This window comes from Ammodytes marinus (genome assembly GCF_949987685.1).
Source record: "Ammodytes marinus genome assembly, chromosome: 18".
NCBI lineage: Eukaryota > Metazoa > Chordata > Actinopteri > Uranoscopiformes > Ammodytidae > Ammodytes > Ammodytes marinus.
The window spans coordinates 10,562,309-10,584,472 of NC_137222.1; the positions used below are offsets into that span (position 1 = coordinate 10,562,309).

General features: G+C 40.1%; 1 protein-coding gene across 3 annotated transcripts; it reads left to right on the forward strand.

Annotated features, from left to right (window-relative positions):
- The first annotated feature begins 1,392 nt into the window (after positions 1-1,392).
- golga2 (golgin A2) lies at positions 1,393-20,920 on the forward strand. Of its 3 annotated transcripts, none has more exons than XM_080046978.1 (27): positions 1,393-1,468; positions 2,727-2,873; positions 5,299-5,451; positions 5,862-5,908; positions 6,447-6,510; positions 7,133-7,192; positions 8,117-8,197; positions 8,720-8,758; positions 8,845-8,907; positions 9,215-9,308; positions 9,444-9,550; positions 9,671-9,729; positions 10,952-11,093; positions 11,332-11,415; positions 11,654-11,761; positions 11,884-11,971; positions 12,381-12,523; positions 13,018-13,236; positions 13,444-13,557; positions 13,696-13,920; positions 14,199-14,298; positions 14,821-14,912; positions 15,167-15,449; positions 15,656-15,814; positions 15,954-16,060; positions 16,567-16,759; positions 17,498-20,920. In XM_080046978.1, exons 1-27 carry the CDS (start codon positions 1,421-1,423, stop codon positions 17,767-17,769), a joined length of 3,291 nt encoding a protein of 1,096 aa, XP_079903104.1. In that variant the 5' UTR covers positions 1,393-1,420; the 3' UTR covers positions 17,770-20,920. The 3 variants fall into 3 exon arrangements, with proteins under 3 accessions (XP_079903104.1, XP_079903105.1, XP_079903106.1); XM_080046979.1 differs by having other exon boundaries at positions 17,501-20,920; XM_080046980.1 differs by lacking the exon at positions 5,299-5,451.
- The last annotated feature ends 1,244 nt before the right edge of the window (positions 20,921-22,164 follow it).

Consider the following 22,164-nt stretch of genomic DNA (forward strand, 5'->3'; position numbering starts at 1 on the left):
TTGGTCAGCCAAGATTTGTGAGTTTTAGATTTGATGGACTGTTTTTCCAATGGAAAGGATTCATTGAAAATGCCAAATAATTCATTCCTAAAACTAGAGTATGCTTTAATCAAATCATAAGTTGACAAAGTTGAATTCCATTGATTACTAGATAAATTATTTTCAAATGTCTTCACATTAGACATCCTGAAGTTCCTTAACAACACTTTGTATAATATCTTGACCTATTTCATTGGAGTGATAAACTGTAAAAATAGGAAGATGGTCTGATATATCAGTAAATAATATACCAGATAATCCGTTTTTATTCGTATGGTTGGTAATGATGTTGTCAATTATAGATTTACTTGATGAAGTTATTCTAGTGGCTTGTGATATAAGGGGAAAGAAAGCATTAGCAAATAATGTGTTCAAAAATGTTTCTGAATTGCCGTGATGTAGGCTAAGTTTATGTTAAAATCCCCTAGTATGAAACACATCTTATTTTCTTTCTCAATGGAATTCAAAAGCTTGTCCAGATTATCAACAAAGGAGTTAACATTTCCATTTGGTGGTCTGTAAACACAGCCAATAACAGTACGGCCAGAAAAAAATGGTGCATTCACTACCTCTATGAAGATTGATTCAACATGAGAATTTGTATTGGCAATATCGATAGATCTTCTCGCAGGATGTATTTGATAGAATTTTTCACATAGAGTGATACACCGCCCCCTGGTCTATCTTTTCTATGGTGATAGAGATTATCATAGCCGTTTATGGAATAAAAATACACTTTAGAATCATTTAACCAAGTTTCAGTAAAACCTATTATCGATAATTGAAGAGGTAATAATGTAAGATAGTCAGTTAGAGACTCAAAGTGCTTTGGTAAACTTCTTACATTCAAATGAAATAGTGTGAAGGAATTGAAGTCTTTTATATTTTTTCCTATACAGACTGATTTTAAAGAGTCTTCAGTAAAATAATTACATGAGTTTAATTTGTTCTCAGAGTCAATGTTGTCGCTATCAGGGTCAGCATGTAAGAAGGGAGAAATATCTAGGTTTTTGGTCACCATAATAAGAGAATCACTGTTAGAAAAATTATTTGGTTTGTTACAGTTGCTCCAATTTTATTAAAATGCAGCACTGGAAATAATTAAGTAGCCTAGCCTTAATGAATATAATTAAAGTTGCCTTAATGAAATGTGTTTCGTCCTACATATTTGCCCCAGAAATTGTATTCTGTTCATAAATGAACCAACAGCAGTTTTGAAAATTGGCATAAAACAGTCAATAGCTTCTTCTTTTTCTTTTTTACCAGAGGATCACAGTCACCGCCCTGCACCCTGCACATGCCTGCACCCCCTACCGGTAGAGACACCAACAGGCACCAAACTGATGACGTGGTTCGGCCCGTTGACCACAGCAGCAGCAGTATGGCCGACCAGAGCAGGCAAATTAAACTCGCTGCAGCTAAGAAAAAGGTAAAGTATTTTCCCAATGACCCGGCGTAATATCTTGGAAAAGCACTGGTTCTGTCTGTCTTCAGCGGGTTTGTGTTGCCGGTGTTTTTCTTTCCTCGTGTTGTTATAAATGTCTTCACGGAGCAGGGGTGTTGTCATTACACGTAGTCCGACCTCTGCGCTGTCGCTCGTCCCACCTCTCTCGCTCCTCTCGGGGCTTCAACGCGCAGGAGAGACCGCTGCTTGTTCTGGGGCCTCGATTGATAGCATCAACTTTTCCAGATTGATTAGCCTGTTTTAAGTTCTTAGAGCCATTTATACCGTCTCACGCCGTTTATTTAGTCATTCATTAACTGAATTTACTCTCGCTGCCTTGCGGTTTTATATGTCTTCAGTTAACGTTAAATGTGGTTATAGCAAACCTTGACATGCTAGCTAAACTAAGGCAAGTTCACTTTAGCGAGCTAGCTAACTAATGAATAGTTGGCTTATACGAGACTGTTATGAATGCCACACAGCAGTCGTGCAGCTTTCGGACTTGACTGCAGAATTTTAAAGCAATCAGTGAGCTAACATTGTAGCACAGTTAGCCGGATGGGATGACTGGGACTGTTTTGACAGCTGACACCCCTCTTCCCTGTCCCGCTGTGGGCTTTAGCTATCTATGCGTGTTGTTAGGCTAGTCGTAGAGATGGCCTTATCAGCTGTGAAATGTTAGCTTCGGGGATTGACTCGTCAGCATTTCTTGCTGCCCCACAATATACGTGATAGAATGGTCGTACCGACAGCATTTGGCTGCTATTCAACCCTAGTAATTTAAAAATCGCAGCACCGGTATTTCCCCTGTGATTCCCTCTGGTCCCTCTACGACAGCTGTCAGAGGCCACATGCCTAAACACGCAGGCAGGGTTCACGTAGACAGCCTACACGTAGATAGATGATCATGGTAGTAGGTGATCACAAGTTATCAGCTTCATCTTGTTTGCTTTGGAACAGTAAGCCGTCGAACAAGCAAGTCAAATGGGCAGTCAATAACTTGTTGGCAGCGACAATGCACTGCATTCCAGTCTACATTTGAAACACAAACCTTGAGAGGCTGGTTTATTGTCAAGAGAATGGAGTTCATCCGTGCTCAATCTCAGACCAAAATTCACATCCTCTTACTTTGTGAGCTTGCAAATAAAGTGTAATTTTGTAAAAAAAAATCTGGCAATTAAGAATTGCCTGCTGCACTTCTCACATGTATATTTGTTGTTTAATTTTCTTGCGGGCTGCTTAGCTGAAGGAGTTTCAGCAGAAGAGCTCCCCTGCTAGTGTGGGAGGAGATAAATGTGGTGGAGGTGGCGCAGGGGCCAAGAAGAAGAGGAAGGTGAAGGGACTGAACCAACACGATGCACCTTCATCAGACAGAAACTCTCCCGACAATGTAAGTCCTTCTCAGTCATTCGATTTATTTGCCATCATTCCCGTGTTCGTCAAACAAACAAACTCTCTTTGTGCTTTGCAGTCTGTTTGTCCTTTTTAAATATACATTTTATGAACATGTTTTTTCCCCGTGTTTGTATATAAAGTATAAACCATTTTTACAATACTAGAAAGCTTTTAAACTCACTTTAATGTTGGTTTCATGCAAAATATCTGGACTGGTAGAGCAGTATATAGCTGAAAAAAGAGGTACACATGCTTGTAGATTAAGTCCGTTATTGTTTGTTTTCGTGTGGGGAATTATTTGTATTGGCCTGCTTTGTCATTGACCATGAATGATTTTGCCGATTTTTAAGTTATATGGCATCAAGCTGGCAAATGGTTTCCTTCTTTGCAATCGAACGCACAAGGTGCCAACAACACAAAAGTAGCATTGACCCCTATCTGCCGTACAGGTGACAGGGTGAAACAAATGTTTATCTAGGAAAGATACTGACACTGGACAACATTGTAGTGGCCAGGGTTGTAATGCAGCCAAATGAGGAAGTATAGTTGTTAGATATAACTGAGAGTTCCCTGTGTCCAAAGAAAACTACATGAACTAGATTGTTGTATAAGCTGTAACACAAGTTGTTATGTTGTGCATTGATTGTGTGTCATTAGTTTGCACTCACTCTTCATTACTGCTCATCACTGCCATAACATTTTACAAATCAACCCATGTCTGTGGTTTGTTTTAAAGCTTTTTATAAGCAAATTGATTTTATAAGCCAATGACGACACACAGTTGAGCATGTGACTCCAACACACAGCTTTCGCACACAGGCGCTGACTTTCAGGTCAGTTTTCCACAGTCTGTGAGTGGTTTTCTAAGCCTGATTGGAATCTAGGCTCATCACCTCGACAGCTGGTTACTGAGTCTAGTCGTTTGTTCTGTTATTAATTAGAAGATTGGCAATAATCAAATGGAGTTTTAGGGGTCAGAGTGGAAGAGACACTTTATGGCCATACGTGATGATGAGTCTTGTTATGGGTTCCAATCTCTGCCTGCTTCTTACCCAAACAGCAACCTTTGGAATAACCTTTGCACTGTCCATTCTGATTCAAGAGTTGTTAATATTAGTCATATTCATTTGTATAGTCGTTATTCTGATTATAAGTAGTTTAAAAGGATAGAAATGGGGCGCCATATCTTCAGTTTCTCCTTATTACGTACTTTAGTCACTTCTTCAAGTACTACTACTTCTTAGACATCTTATTCTAGCTTCTTCTCGATTAATACTCCCCTATCACTTTCTAAATCCTCCTCTCCCCTTTCACATCTCTTTCATTCTCCACCCTTGTTTGTTCTTTCCTGTAGTTTGACAATATTCTCAAAGCACTTAGTCAAAGCAATGGAGTAGCCCTGCCTCCTTATGGCAACAGCCAGGTGAGCCTCCGTCGCTCTTTCCTTTTTCACTCTTTGTTTATGCCCTGCTGCTTTTTTTTCTGCCTCTGCATCCCTGTGCTGTAAATAGCTGCTCTTCATGTGGTATTTGATATTCATATGTCAGGTGAACATATTATTTTATGTCACATAGACCAGAATGGGACAAACTATAGTGCAAGTTCTTGCATTTGGTGCTGTGCTTTTTTAAATCCATGTTGAGAGAGTGTGTTAAATGTTGATCCTAGTGTTGTTAGTGATCTTTTAGAGCTCTCCATTTTATGTAAAAATGCAGTGTGTCTGGTTAGGGTATGGCAACGGGAGTGGAATAAGTCTTAGTTGCATGGCTGCGATATCTGACTGATACTGGGTGAATTATGCAGGCATGCATCTGGGAAAACAAGAAATGTATGTGTGTTTCAACTATGTTCTCATTGCTAAATTAGTTTGTTTGTTTGTTTTAAGTGTCTTATTTGCATGCACTTAGAGTTATATTGCTATATTAAAAATGTCTCGCTTAACTTCAAAGTAAGAGTAAATGTAACTCAAATAACACAGTAGGGTTATTATGTGTTAGTAATTCAAACAAGTGTTGGCAGTCTGAGTTCCTCCAGTGCTTTCATTCTGCAAATGTTTCAAAGAGTGCCCTCTGGCTCTGGTGGGGAAAAGATGGGGCAGTGGCCAAACAGCTTTCTCATCACAGCCACCACCATCATAAGTGACAGCGCTTTAATTAAGATGCTCTGTAAGCTTTTTACCACAAAAATAGATACCAGACTAATTATAGTCGTATGTCCTCTTGGACTGTGTCATGAATTTATCTGAACATATAAGTGACACAATTTAGTTAAATGAACTATAGCCTTAATCCAAGTCGGTAAAATAATCAAGTTATTCCATGCACTTCAACTCTTTCATCATACCTTCTCCTTTTTTGCATTAAAACAGTGTGTGCATTTTGTGTGTGTGTGTGTGTGTGTGTGTGTGTGTGTCACCTCAGAGCTTTGCTGACGTGGAAGCCATGGGCTCTTCAGGTCCCCCACTGCTGGAGGAGGCAAAGGGCGAGCCCGGTCACAGCTCACCTGTGTCTAACCTCGCTAGTGCTAACACTGCTACTAATCCTGAGTCTGTCGGTCACAACACTGACCTGCAGGTGTGTCTCTCTCTATCTGCCATGTTGTTCGCTGTCTCACAAATCTTATCTTGTGTCTGCCATTCTTACACCTTTCATGTCGGTCAAAGTTAAGCGTTTTGCCAGTTATTGCATATTTATCAATATGTGTGTGTGTGTGTGTGTGTGTGTGTGTGTGTGTGTGTGTGTGTGTGTGTGTGTGTGTGTGTGTGTGTGTGTGTGTGTGTGTGTGTGTGTGTGTGTGTGTGTGTGTGTGTGTGTGTGTGTGTGTGATGAAAACAGCCAGTCTGCTGCTTTGTTTGTTTGTGATGTGCAAAATGTGCATTGTCATCACCCCATTTTTTTCAACGTTGTCACTGTACTGTTCTGTTCCTTCCGTCTGTCTCACACTCTTCCTCTTTTGATCCTACGCTCTCTCTCTCTCTTTGCAGGACTATCCGGATACCAACGGCAATGAGAGTTTAACAGAAGAAAATAGGTGGGTTATCCTCTCTGCCTGGAAACACATACACACACACACAGAACTATTGTGTACTATTATAGCAAGACAGGATTTTTGCTGTTAAAGCAGTCAGCAATTCTGGAGAAAACTTCACTATTTGTCAAAATCAGTGAATATCTCCTCTTGATTCATTACCTTTATGTATGTATGTTAATACATAGTCCAGGCTGGTCCAACTGGTATGTAAACAAAGAGGCCAACCGTAGCTAGCAACATGCCCTTTAACAGAGCCTGGGCTGTGTATTAACGCTGGATCTTTTTTCAGCGCACGCACAACTACGGTGTGTGGTAGCAGATCATAAGGAGTAGGGATGGGGCCTATCTAATATCGGTAGCGGGTCCGATATGGCTGCAATCTACATATCGGATATCGGACTGACAACTCCGACTTAAAACGCATAAAAAAATTCTTCTGTGGTCCCCGTTGGCCTGCTACTTTAGCCCCTGATTAATGCAACATTGTAAATTATGTGGTTAATGTTTGTGATTTAAATATTTCTATGTTATCCTGCAGACAACTGTCTTCCACAGAGAGCCTGCGACAGCTCTCACAGCAGCTGAATGGTCTGGTCTCTGAGGTACAATTACAAACTCACAATCACTCACACATCTTTTTGCTATACAGTGTAAGGCTTTTAACAATAACACACCAACACTGATGTGCACTTTAAACCAGGGTGTGTGCATCTATTCCTGGCAGGAATGCAATTGAAGAATTACATTCCAAATTTGTCAGTTGTTCCAAATGGCCTCAAGCACATTGACAGTATCAACTGGTGCACCAAACCAGCTTGATATATTCAACCTGAACTTGGTTTAGTTTTGCAGAGGTGAAGCAAAACACAGATTGCTTTTCTAAGGATCTGAGATATACTTAAATGATTAATAAGATGAGTAGACAATTATCTTGTTAATCTAATAGCTCACATCAGCAACAGACCCCCACTATGAACGCAACCAAATCCGAACGATTGTCAAGATAAACGAATATCTACGTATACGGAGACTTTATAGTATTAAAAAGACAGGTCACTTTTCATTCATGCACATTAATATTTTCTCATGTCTGTAGAAATATTGTTACAAATTAAAATGTTGCTGTGGCTGCCCATAGGATCTGCATATAAACTTGACTTAAAACACATAATGAATTTACTGAGTTGGAATTGCATTTATGTACTTTCTTTTTTGTAATTTCAGTCATCTACTGCTTATGTGAATGGGGACAGTGCACTTCCCGTCAGCGAGAAAGAACTGGAGGTAAGATGGAAATCTTATATTTTCTCTGATTTCGAAAACTTGTTTTTGAAATTTGTCAGACCCAACACGGTCTGCCCAGACAGCCCCCTGCTGATTCATCCAGTCAGCCTGTAGACTTTTTGTCTACAGGCTTTTGTAGGCCAAATTGTATTCAGCCACCTGTGGACTTCAACTGTTGCAAAACCAAATATATGTGATTTAAATGTCTGCCTCCTGTGGCGTAAATGTGCTTTAAGTATGTGATATTTTCTACAAGCTACATCACTTCTGACTGACTGACTTGCGTAAGCAGCCAGAATTGAACCTCCGGAGCAGGCTTTTGTTATTGAATAAAACTCTTTGCTTTAAACACAGTATATGTTCTATTTTTCTCCTAACACACTAAAGTAGCATCCATGTAATATGATGCCTTGTGTAGATTACCAGGACTGATTCTAAGCATGGAATCATGTTATCACACACCATCCACAAATACAATGAAACTCAGTCACAACATACTGTGTCCAGAGATTGTATTTTCTCTGACAGCCATTATTTGGTATAGGAAAGTGTTTCTTTGTAGCTAGCTGTCTGAAATGGTAATGCTGTCATGCGTACAACGCTGGCAGTGTAATCTAGCCAAAACTCACTGTGAGTCTTTGTGTGAGGGTGTCCTTTACCTTAGTGTAATTTAAGTAACCACATTAAGTACATCACATGTACTGCCCCAAGTGAGCCTTAAACTGAAATGTATCATAACATGAAAGCTTTGCTATGAAAGCATTATAATGTTATTTTTGCAACACTTGTGAGGGTGCAATTGTTTGCCTCCATGTTAATAATTCACATTTAAATTGTTCTCCTCCTCCCATGTGTTCTTTGTTTGACTTTTCTCACCGCACTTTTTCTTTTTTTCTTTCCCGGATGTATGTGTGCACGTGATAGAGTCACAACCAGGAGCTGGCAGCCGCCCTGGAGTCCAGCAACCTAACAAACTCTCAGCTCAATACCAAGCTAGAACAGTTGGTAAGAAGCTGTGTACGTGCGTGTTTGTGTGTGTGCGTGCGCACATTTGCGTGATTGGAGTAACCCCCTTTCATCTAGCCATTCCCACAAATACCACATCAGTGCATGTAGCATGCATTTTGCATGTCATCTTGGGTAACCACACACTGGAAGCAGTCATGCATGGTTTCCATGTTATTTATTTATCTTTCACTTAGGTTGACTAAAATACATTTCTTAAAAAAGTCTACCCACTGCAGAAAGAACAATTTGGGTGCACACATTGGTTAGTGCTAATTGAAAAGTGTTATAATGCAAGTTAAGCACACTAACAGCAATAACCTCAAAGCTTTAAATAAACACAAACATTTAACAGGTGTATTATTTCAATCGTTTGCGCTGTCATTATCAAATAAGCATGCTGATTTTTTTTTTTACAGTAGTTTGGTTAAGGTTTTGGCTAGCATGTGTAACACTGCTGGATATGATAAAATAAATGTTGATATTTCCCTAATGTAATGATATATCCGTTTCCTCTGGCAGGTACAACAATCTCAGGGTCTCTCAGATCAGCTGCAAAAGGTAAACACTGTTTTTTTTCTCTGTCTGTTGGACTGTCTGTTCATCCCTGTCTTCATTTATGAACTTTGGTCTTCCTCCTCCTTCAGGAGCGAAAAGATTTTGAACAGAGGTTTTCGAAAGAGCAGGGAGCCATGCGGGAACAATTACAGGTAACTTCTCTTCCTCGAATAAATACATTTATCTTACGACACGTTTTTAGAACTTATAGTGAAAAAAAAAATGCCTTATTGAATTGCTATGAAATGTATCAATGTGTAATCTCAGAGAGTATGTTGTGACCTTGGAATAAAATTAATAGAAAGGTGATCCGAGAACACACCCTCCCAGTTCCAACTCCATTCCCTGATTGCTCAGCCTGACGGGAATGAATTGTGTTGTCTCACTGTAATATCTCTGTAAAGAATTATATTTTGTTAATGTTGTTAGTTGAATTGAATTTGTCTGTCCTCTCTCAAGGTTCACATCCAGACCATTGGTATACTGGTATCAGAGAAATCAGAGCTACAAACAGCACTACAGTACACACAGCAGGCTGCACGGCAGAGAACAGGTGTGTCTGTGTTTAAGAATCAAACTGTACCATGCACTTGAGTGAAAATCTTTCATCTTGGCAAGACCTTACCCTTACAGAAGTTAGTTCAAAGTTAGTGTGTCTCTCTCTCTGTTTGTGTATGTGTGCGTGTAGCTGAGGCAGATGAGTTGAATAATCGTCTGCAGGCAACAAAGCAGAGAGTGTCGGAGCTGGAGAGAACTCTCTCCTCTGTCTCAACGCAGCAGAAACAGTTTGAGAAGGTAACAGACATTATAGTAGGCAGTCACTCCCATTTAATACAGATCGGCAGCCTCAAACAAAAAACACTTAGTCTTCATTTCAGTTGCTCTAAATGGTTTGTTTATGCTTTTTGTCTCCAGCACAACAAAGAACTTGAAAAGGAGAGAGACGGCCTGAGACTGGAGGTGTTTAGACTAAAGTAAGTCCCTTTACCGTTGCATACACCATAAGATGCATTTCATAACATTTCCACGGCAGAAGATTTGATAATTATTGATTTGACATTAAAGGTGAAGTAAGTGATTTATTTATGTTAATATAAGTGTTAAATCGCAAATAAACTTTTCGGGGATCCCACTAATAACCAATCACTACTGATAACCAATTAGAAGAGAGTACGCTACAAACTCGCACCTGTCTCTCTGCCGGTGCACGTGCAAAGCGACAGACCGGTGAATGTGTATGCGCCTACAATGGCGGAGCAGGTAAAAATCCTTCCCAATGTCTGTTTTGATGGTTTTTATCATGTTTTATCACACTTATGGATCCGAGATGATGCTAGATAACTCGCTGCTTTAACCCATTGATGACTATGGCAATCTAGGATGCATGTCCTTAATGCCTGAGGGTTTTCTGAAAAAATAGTACGAATTGTCAAGTCTACCAAAACCTTAATATCTAAGCCTGTGTAGCACATAGAAACATGAAATAAAATACATTTAAAAGTTAAGATTCACAGGTTTTATTTAAACATGCTCCCTTAGCGCTTACAAACCAACAAATATTTCTAAAAATCGTAAAAATTAGATGAATTAGAACATTTTTAAATATTGTTAATAAATAGATGCAATGTGTTTTGTGATTTTCGTCAGTAGTCTATAGTAGACCTTGATTCTGCGCACCAAACGCCACTAACTGTTCTGTCGCCGACATAGCTGGCGTATTTTTTTTATTATTTTGTTTTATTTTTTTATTTCGAATTTTTTTGATTTACATGATTTTCGGCAAACCACACAACTTTTGGGTGGTCACGTGGTCTTAAAAAAATCAACAAAACCCACCTCATGTGTATTTGAACCAATGACAGTGCATTCTATGCTGGGAATGCCATGAAAATTAGATAAAGTAATAATGCTGCGCGACGCAGCATCAGGCAGGAGAGCCAATGTGGCATCGCGCAGCAGCCGTCATCAATGGGTTAAGACCGCAGTGCATTAATGTGGTGACGAGGGAGGGGAATGCTAACTGCTGTCACTGACAGGAAGTTAGCTAAACTGACCATTCCGCTTACTGAACCTTTAAGGTTTGTCCAACAGATTGTATGTCATGCAACAGATGTCATGTCTCCCAAGTAAGAATCTGGGAGTTTCTAATATAAAATAAATGATGAACAATCTGTGGGTATGTGTTGTGTTTTGCAGCAATGTGGGTGAGGAAACGAAGCAGCAGAGCTCAGAGATGTCGGAGCAGATAAAGCTGAGCACACACGAGAACGGAGCAATGAGGCTGGAGGTGGAAGATCTTCAAAAGAGGCTTGAGATAGCTGACCTCATGTTGCAACAGGTGTGTTAAGACACGGGAACAACGTTTGACTGTGAACGCACATTTAAACTCATCTTTCTTTGACCAATAATTAGACATGGTGGATCAACTGTACAGCCAAAATCCAATGTTTTGAATTAGTTTCAATCTAGGGCCTTTTAATGTTTGTTTTCCAACAATGCCGCCATAGAAGATCTTTCTTTCTTTCATGGATAACCTGCATTTCACTTCAGGGTTTGTCCTTTTGGTTTCTCTCCAGTGTCAGTCAGATCCGAACAGTGCCAACCAACAGGTCCAGTTACTGCTGGAAGAGAAACAGCACCAAGAGGCACACAATCACCAGGTCTGTGTACAAGGACTTTCTTTTTACAGTTATTGCTCTGTGAATCATTCTAGTACCTGTCTGTGTGGATATTCATTTACTTTTTTTTATCTTCTTTCCATTTTGAATGATTTGATACATGAAGGTTGAAAACATGACCCATTATGTCTAAAGTCAGGCTATTTTTTTCGCTCTTCTAACCAGAAAGTTTTCTTTTGTTGACAACATTTTCCCCTTATTTTATTTGTTCACCTTGTAGCTGATGGAGTCGATTTCTCAGCTGAAAACAGAGAGGGATTGCTACGCAGAGCAGATCCAGGAGGAGGGACGTGTATGGAAGGACAAAACGGAACAGTTGCTAACACAGGTAAACCACACAGTACATGATAATCTTTGAATAGAGTGGTAGGTTGTGTGTGATTTTGTTTTTTTCTTTTTGGTGTCAAATAAACGACCAATTGAGCTCTGTCAATGTGTGTGTCTGTGCAGGTGGCTTTGGTTGCAGAAGAGAGGGATAGAAACATCAATCAGGTCCACAAACTGGAGGATAGCATCACAGAGCTGAAAAATGCAGCAGGTAAAAAGTTCAAGTTGGTAAATGAGCTGTCCGCTTGCCTGACCATAGTAGGATTACCGAAGTTACTCTTATGTTCTAGCAATGCACACATGATTAAGGTGATCAATGAAAGATAACTTCAGAGGGAAAGGAGACTGGACCACACTAATTTATGTGCAGCCATAATGTTTTTCAAAGAGACTGTTTGCTTCAGTCTTCCATACATAATAGCATTAATTAAAATCTTAGATTTTACTTCTAGTGTTAGGTAATCACATAGTTTAACACATTTTTAAAGTTATGCAAATGGTATTATGTATTCTAAATATTGGGATCCCACTAGAACCACAGCTGCCACAGTCTGGTGTATTTCTCTGTAGCAAAATGATTCAAATGAATAACGACCATGCTTCTTCTTCTTTTCCTCCAGTGTTATTGTCCCAGGAGAGACAGGCTCAGGCTGTTGCAGAGCCTCTGTCCTCAGGCCCTTCAGAGAGTGAGGTAGCCCTGCAGGAAGCACTCAACACTTTAACACAGGAGAAAGAGGCTCTTACTGCAACTTATCAGTCACAGGTTTGTATTACATTTACACATGCATGCATGAACAGGTTGCAGGACATTACATTTAAAATGTCCTGCACTCAAATAGATCTGCTTCAACCCTAATGTTTCAAAGATCATTAGTACTCAATTCTGGAGAACACTTGTTGACAAAATCACTTTTTGTTAAAATCAGTGAATATCTCCTAATGATCCGCTTCCTGTCCGTACTGTGTGTCTGCACACGAACAAGATCTGATCTCAATACACAGCTTAGGCTCTGTACACTGGTATGTAAACAAATGGGGCCCACCGTAGCTAGCAACATGCCTGTTTACAGAGCCTAGGCCGCGTACTAACACTAGATTTTTGTTAAGCTCACAGACAGTATGGATAGTTAGCAGATCACGAGGAGATATTTACAGATTTTGACAAAAATAAAAATGACAGCAAGTATTCTCCACATTCACTGACCACCTCTTAATGTTGGAAGTTTGTATAATCATCCTCTGTAATATTTCCTCCAGCTGCGAGATAACGAGCAGCTGAGCCGCCTGTGTGCGGAGCAGGAGACGCGTCTGGGAGAGCTGGAGCGCCAGGTGGAGAGCAGAGTGGACGAGGCAGAAGACCGCCGGCGCATGTTGGAGGATGTTCAGTCAGACAAGGCCACTATCAGCCGCGCTCTCACCCAGAACCGTACACTGAAGGACCAGCTGGCTGAGCTACAGAATGGGTTTGTCAAACTGGTGAGGGCTGAAATCTAATGTCGAACTGCCTTTTTTATTTTAAATTACACATTTTGAAAGATTTGTAATTTATATATACATGGTGGTATTTCCTTGATATCTGTCCTAAGTCTCTATCATTTTGCAGGGATCATATCCATAGATATTTTCTTCTTTCTGTTGTGTCTGAATTTATCTTGTTTCTTTTTCACATTTTCACTTGTCTAGACTAATGAGAACATGGAGCTGACCACTGCCATCCAGTCCGAGCAATATGTGAAGAAGGAGCTAGCTCGCAGAATGGGGGAACTGCAAGAGGAACTGCACAACTTCAAGGAACAGGTACAATCACACACACACACACCCCCACACCCACCCCCACCCCCACCCTGTGACAAACACTATTGGAGATATGCTTATGGACAGCCACATGTTGCTTCCTCTTGGGATTCATATACCTCTTTGTCCACTTGTCTCCAGTTGGAAGTGAAATCTCAGGAGACTGTGGGTGTGCTGGAGCAGAGGGATCAGGTAGTGGCCCACCTGCAGCAGTACAGTGCGGGCTACCAGGCCCTGGTGTCAGAGAGGGAACAGCGCCACCAGCAGTATCTGCAGCAGGTCCAGCTCATGGACCGGCTGCAGCACGATGAGAGCCAGGGCCGCGTCCAGCTGGAGATCAGCCACAATCAGCTCAAACAAGCGCAGGTGTGTATGTCAGGAATAAGGACATGTTCAGGGGACCGTTGATGATGTATGAAAAACTTGCACTCCAGTCGGTTTGATATTTAAATGGGGTGCAGTAAGCCATGTGCTCTTCGATTATTCATCAGCAAGAAGAATAAGTTGGGACAGCTTTTAAAAATATGGGGTCAGTTCATTATCCAGAATATTGTTTTAGTGTCCTTTCTTGGTTTCTCTCAATCACGCGGAACTATTTCTCCATCATTTCCACTCATTCAATGTCTCTCTGTCTCCCCCTATAGGAGCATTTGGAGATGTTAGTCAGAGACAACGAGCAGCTGAAGTCTGAGGTGAATGAGCTGCTGAACAGCTCAGCTCTTGGCTCGTCATCCAGAGACCAAGGTAAGATTTGTCTATTGCTAGTATTATTTTTATTTATTTTTTCCTTTCACCTTTATTTCAACAGGCAAGTCATGAAGACTTTTCCCTTCTTTGTTTTTAATTTTTTACTGGTATTTCAAAAGCCTCTTCATATTCTATTTATTGGTGGAACCTCCTCATTATTATATCCAGTGCAAAAGAAAATAACTCAAGTTCTCTTCAAAGGGAATCAAGTTATTAGCCACATGTTATAGCTTAATGGCTACTTCATCCTAATTTTTTTTATTAAGAAAGAAACTGAAAACTAGTGTTCACTAGAAATGAAGACACATGGTAATTGATGAAAAGCATCTGACCTCTTCTAATAGCAGAACTGCAGCACAACCTATTCCAGGTTTAGCTGTCCCACCTACAGGCAAGGAAAGTAAAGCAGCAGTAGTTAGTTTGACACATGCAACACCTGTGGGGAATGAGTGTTACACACCACTCATTAATTGAATAAAAAATCTGTCAATAGTTTTAATTCATCATTATGTCACTTAGGCGATGGAGTGGAAAGCCAGTGCCTGCAAGAGAGCCCAACTAAGTCCTCTGCCATAGTCATCCCAGAAGACTTTGAGAGCCAGAAGGAGATGGTGAGGAGATGAATGTTCTTCCCCAAAAACAGCTTGTGCTTATATGCTTTAAGGATTTGTCCAGCATCCAGTGTCATGCCAGTGTGAATGATTTTATTTGAAGTGTGACTCAATGTTAACCATTTCAAATACAGAAATGACATCGCAACCTCCAATAATGTGACATGAATTGACAACTACATACAAATTATTGCTCTAATTTGACCCCATTCCTCCACTCCCAACCTCACTATCTATCATCTGGACTTTCGCAGGAGGAGTTCATCCGAGGAGCTTTGTCTCAGCTGGAGGCAGAGAGGGACGAGGCCAGGGGGCGACTTGAGGAAGAGCATCGGCTTCACATGGCAGCCCGGCACCAAGCCGCCATGGCCCTCACCATGGAGCATCAACACCACAGCCAATCACCTGTTCATGACCATGACCATGACGACCACCATGACCATGACCACCACCATGAACATGACCATCAACATGAACATGACCATGATCACACACACGAACAACACAGTCACTGTGAACACAGCCACGAGCAGTCAGGTAAGGAAGACCAGTTGGTTCATATGTTTTCAATCATTTTTATTTTATTTTTACAATGAAAAGGCATGCACAAAAATAAGTGTGTGACTAAGTTCTTGTGTATATACAGATTAAGCCTGATCATTTTCTATACATTTCTGATCATGTGGATAAAAAGTTTATGGGAATGCATTATGAAAACCATTGCTATCCTTTTGTTTCTAAAGGAGGAGTTCCTGTGGAAGTTCATCAGGCCCTGCAGGCTGCCATGGAGAAGCTTCAGCATCGGTTCACCTCCCTCATGCAGGAGAAAGCCGACCTGAAGGAGAGGGTGGAGGAGCTGGAGCACCGCTGCATCCAGCTGTCTGGAGAGACCGACACCATAGGTGAGAACTAGAATATTTTTGTTGCGAATATCATTTTCTTTACAGTTGAGTTTTGTTTCAGTGTAATATCTTAATAACACAAAAAAAATGTCATCACTGTACTAATTTCTCTTCCTATATTCCCCGTTTGTCTTTCCAGGGGAGTACATTGCCCTGTACCAGAGTCAGCGGGCCATCATGAAGCAGAAACACCAGGAGAAGGAGCAGTACATCAGCATGCTGGCCCAGGACAAGGAGGAGATGAAGGTACTGTATAGAAACCTTTTTTATTGAGAATAACTATCAATGCAGTCCAATGTATTTGCATGAGATTATTTTGAGGCCATTTTTTTCTCAGTATTTAGACCTTTAATAGAAAACTGATCATGATGGAAGACGCATGTTCATTGTTCATCTCAGAACATCTTCTTTGATGGCAACCCAAATTTCCTTTTGATCTCACTTTGTCAAAACAGACAGTCAGCACTTGAAACTCTCTGTGGCTTCGTAATTTCAGTCATTCAGTTTACTCTCAAAAGATAACAAAATGTGACATTATCTTGATAGTTTTAGGACCCCTGTTTCCACAAGCAAAACATGTTTTACTCTAAAACTACAAAATTAGATTTCTGTTGCTCCTATGCGGTTAACAACAATCAAACACTGATTCATATTGTCATGTCAATACAAGTCACTACACTTTCATAGGCTCCTCCCGAATAGCATCTCTAATTCTGTGTGCCGTTTCGTTTTGTATCTCCTCTGACCATCAGGCGAAGCTGGCGGAGTTACAAGATCTGGTGATGAGGCTGGTGGCTGAGCGGAACGACTGGTACAGCCGCTACGCCGCAGCTGTAGCCGGCGCAGCCACAGCCAACCCAGACCTACTTCCTGTCGGGGAGGATCACACTCACCCAGAGCACCAAGCACACACGCACATGGAGTTTAATGCTGTCACTGGAGCAGGTAGGCACAGCCACTGGTACTGAATGTGATCTTAAGCTGCCCTTCCAGTTAAAATACTCGAGGTAGACTCATATAGTGGCATAGTGTAGTGTCGGCATCTTCAGTCTTTAGTTAGTGCATTTATATAGATGTCAACAGACTGGGTAGAATACACTGTCACTCATGAAAACAGTTTAATCCCAATGTGTTATTAAGGCCATGTCGACAAGTACACAAATGTTTTTTTCTAGATGCATTTTTCCCCCAGCGTTTGCAGAAAAATTCCCATACGCATGACAGTGTTTTAGAATATCTCTCTGTACATATGACAACGCAAAACACACTGTAGTAATCATGCCGGGCCTGTAGGTGGTGATAATGTGTCACGAATGCTCACTAGATGTAAACAATAATTGCCACGTGCAAATTTAATTGAGGTGATGATGCCAGTGTTTCCCAAAACCTCCAATTTCCCAGTGAACTTTGGCCGGAGTTTTCAAAACGCTCCGGTTTTAGTATCTGGTTGTGATGTTTGTCTGTGGACAAAAGGCCAAACCACACAAGCAAAGATACGGTTAAGAAAATCCCCCTGTACGTGTGGACATGGCCTTTGACAAAAGTCAGCAGCGGGATGATTGCACGCCATGTCAATATTGTACTGTTCTTTGTATTACCATAAAAATACTGTTTCCCATAGTCTCTAAAACGTATTTTAAATATTCAGAATAACTTAATGCTTCTCTCCCTCCTTCTCTGCAGCAGAGGCCATGGAAGTCATTCCTCTGTCGGAGCCCACCACAGGCCCTGAAGCCCCCTTGTCTCAGTCTCTCTCTAGCGGGTCGGTCCAGACTGACTCTGCGCCCCCGGGGCCCAAAGAGGACGGCACGGCACAGCAGATCATGCAGCTGCTCCACGAGATCCAGAACCCCCAGGGAGGCATGAGACTGCCCCCCTTCCTCGGGGAGAACCCCTGCATCCCATTCTTCTACCGGCCCGATGAACAGGATGAAGTCAAGATCCTGGTGGTGTGAGTGTAACGGATGCTGTGTGTCTGAGTGTGTGTGTCTGAGTGTGTGTGTGTGGGAAGTATTGGACATGTCTTGAAGTCTGGGGAATATTGAACACCACAGTTTACTTATTTATCATATTCACAAAAACCTCACCCTGCAAAAACATGTCATGAGCCATTACATTAATTTGCCCCCCTTTCCGTTCACATTGTTGGCACTAAGGTGTGCATGATTAAAGAGTATTTTCTATTAGTTTGTTTTTATCTTTTTGTTTTGTTTTTCGTCCCTCCTATGAAGCTATTTCCAGAGAAGAGATAATCAGCATTCCTTAACGCAATCTGATTATTCTCCCTTCCAAAATGTTTAATCCCCATCCTTCGTCTCGTCCCCCATCTAACACATAAGTGCAATAAAGGGGCCGCATATATATTCTGTCCCCTCGCTGACACAGTGCTCAAAGAGCTGTCAAAACTAGTTTGCAGCCTGTTGGTTTGCAGCTTAATTTTAGTGCAAATCTCAGTTTTACACAATTCACTGTACAAATGCCAAAAGAGAGCATCACCTTTTTGAATGTAATAACCTGAATATTTACCGGGGTGTTTGTGGAATGACAAAATGTGAGGAGGTCAGATGGTGGTGAGAGGGTGCAAGAGGAGAAGAGATGGAGGGAGACGTACGTTAAGTCAAATAGAGAAGATGGTGCACATAATAGCTTTTAAAGTGTAGGCGCTGTTCTGTTTCAAAGTCCAGCTCCTCGCCAGTTACATGATCCGGTTCAGGAAGACGAAGGCAGGTGTCGCAGATTGGTACTGTTCCTAAAACGACCTTCTCTCCACATTGTGTTTTTCCTCCAAACACTGAAAAATAAGTCACATGTTTGTACGTGTAAATGTTAATATTTGTGAAATGTTTGCGCTGTGATGTTGTCCGACATCGTTTTCATCTGAGAGAATCCACCACCACTGCGATGGTTTTTAAGTCATTGAGGGCATAGATGCAATTTAAAGACCCTGTGAAGAAAAGTTTAAGTCAAAGTTAAAGGCATTATTATCTCTGTTGGTTGCTGAAATGGGGGGGGGGGCATCTTTTCAGAGGATAACAAATAGGAATTTGGGTAGCGATGCTATAGGCTGCTTCCACCTTCATGCTCTCTGCAAGTTATCTTTGCTTGACACACTAAGGTGCAGTCGCTTGAGATAGAGTAACCAAGTATGGTATTCAATTATTTTTATCTGCACTTATAGCTTCTTTTTGGATATTATATAATCGGGGGGCATTTTTCTGGCCTCATCACAAACTGGAGAGACTCACTTCTATTTCATGGGGTCTTTAAGTTTAAGACACTATTAGTAATAGCCTCTCCTTTATCTGTTACGTTTTCTTGTAGTTCCACATATCAAAGATGAATTACTGCACCTACTTTACAACTGGATTGTGTGAGTGTGTATTCCAAACCGTTTCCCCTTCAGTCCAACTTGCATCTGTTGTACTTCTTTTGTAGAGTTCTATCAGATTTATATAAGAATGATTGCACTAAAAATGTACAGAGCTTCACAATTCACTCTGTCCTCTAAGGCTCTTTGGACGGGGGATGTTTCTACCATAGAGCCTCTTAGCTGGCTTTATAATGTCTGTGGAGGAAACAGGGGAATCCTATGAAGCCGCTGTTTTGAGCTGAGGTTTCCTATTGAAGAAATTAATTTAATTGAAAGCGTGTTGGTGTGTGCGTGCAGTGCAGTGTTGCACTCTTGAGGATTGAGAAGGAAGTTGTATGTGTAAATATGAGAAGGTGAAAATAACAAGATTACTCACTACAAGAAGTTGGTTGTTATTCCCTGAACTGTGGGACCAATCAGAATTTGAGAAATTATTTTCCAAAACTAGTCAAAATGTTCATATTTTATAACTCCTGTTCTGGCTAACAACACTCTCTTTTGGGCACAAGAAAGATGAAATGAGGTCAGATTCCATTTTCTCTTAAACTGAAGACTTAACAGGTCCAGCCCTGAGAGATGGTCATATTCATATATGTAGATTGGAGGAAGAATTTTGTTGTCATGTTGAGCTCTTTCCCTTTATAACCAATAAACAAGAGTTTCACTATAAAGGCTCATTTTTCAATTTCAGATCAAATCACAACAGAGTGCTCTATTTTGTAAGAGTATTTCCATGATTTTAATATGCAACCAAACTCCACAACTTCTTTTGGAGGTAATTTTTACCCTCTTATTTGGATGCATTTGACTTTTAACATCCTCTCTGTTGTGATTAGTTAGAATTAGAGGACACTAAATTGCACATTTGATATATCAAACGCAACAAAACAGAAAGTATTAGTGCAAATACTGTCATGGTATTTTAAGCCTATTACTGAAAAGCAAAATGTAATCAAAATCTAATGTGGAGACCATATATACTTGGTGTTTGATTTACTGGGAAAGTAAACTTCCCTGCGTCTACCCTTAACCACAGCACTTTGTAATAAAGAGCTGGGTTTGCTGTCATTCTTTATTTAAAAAAAATAATAATAATAAAAAAATCCTTGCTTCGTAGCATTCTGTCACCTTTTTTGGCTTCCTTTTGAAACATGCCACAAAGTTTAATATGTTTTTGTTGGGAGCAGTGAGACCTAGAGGTGAATATTGTATAAAAATAATTTTTTTGTTAGGGGGCTTGCAAAATACCAATAAACAATGTGGATAAAATGATTTCCCACACTTACCAAGTCTGTTAAATAGGTAATGTGTGATTGAAACGAATAGCAAAGAGAAAGCATTTATTGTCTTTACTGTAAAAGAGGTGGTGTATATACTGTAACTGTGTAACATATTGTATATTCATTATGCCTGGTGTGTGGGAGAAAGCTGCCCGACATACACGGGACTGTGTGTATGTCTGTTCAGAGTTTGGGGAGGTTGGCGGTTACTGACTGGCTGTGATTTAATACAAAGATTGACTTAAAAAAAGAAAATATATTTATTTGGAATAAGTTAGTATCTCAACTAATCAGTTTTAATGTAAAATAGAAGTGACTGTTAGATGCAAATGAAGAATCTTTCAGAGAACTGATATGTTCGAGGGCTGCTTCTGACAGAAGCTTTCTGATTTTTTTTTTGTTTCTTCCTTGAATAATATTTTCTCCCCTTCTCCTGAATAAAACTGATTGAGCAACATAAAATTATTGTCTTGATTTCTTCATTTTGATTTTCTGAAATTTCTTTTTGTGATACGCACATGAAGTCTTCACCTTCAGCTTTTAGGTACTTTATCATGTCTGACAATTCCTTCAACCACTTAATGAAACTAATTTCCATTCAATGATTTGGGTTGATTCAAACTTTCAGTTTAAACCTTACTATCTATGGTTTAAACGGTTTTCATTTAGATCAATCGGCTGATCATTGTCTTGATTTAATCGTTTGGTCAGTCAAGTGTCAAAAAATATAGAAAATAACCGTAACAATTTTTTAAAGCCCAAGCTGACATATAGACATACAAACGTCTTGTTTTGTCCGATAATCCAGAACCCAAAAATAATCAATTTGCTATAATGGAAGAGTAAAAAAAGTAGCAGAACATTATTTGAATCAGAGAACCTGGAACTAGTGAATTTTTTGGCTTTAGAAAAGACCTAAATGACTAATAAATGAAGCTAAAACTGATGGAGATACATTTTCTACCGACTTATCAACATACTTTTTGCATATGTTAACACTGCGGGTCAAAACACTATCAAATGGTGGACATTATTGAATTTTTTTTTACTTCCCTTATTCAGATTCCTTGTAGCTGTTCTGCTATTTTTGTTTACCACCACAAGGAAAGAAAAAAAGACAAATAACGTTTATTCAGTACACTGAGGTTTTTAATGTATTGACAAAGCACAGCAGTCCTGCGGGGGCAAAATCATTGTTCTATTCACAGGGAGCAGTTTAAACAAGATGCAGGACCCGGTTTCTGCACACATTCACACTGTCCCTTACTGACAATCCAAGAATAAACTTAAACAAAAAACCCTCTCTGCTACAAGCTAACGTTTTTCAAATATTATTTCCCTATACACATACTAATTTTTCCATAGTTATTTAAATATTCAGCAATATCATACATTGTAGACTAAAATCTATAGACAGTGAAAGTACAAGTCCCATAAGATGCACCACACATATACATAATAACACATTTAGATGTGTCCATAATAAACTATTTACTGTTAAATAATAAGTAGAATATGCTTTGTTGTGTTTATTTTTGCGTTGCAGTAATAAGATACACAAAGGGGTCACCGAAGTGTTTCAGGTAGTCTTTAAATGGCTAGGATGACATGGACTAAGGTACAGAGATTGGTTTGTGTGGTGTTCATGGCTGTTCGGAGGTCAATATACAATAACACATTATTACCCATGACAGCAGAGT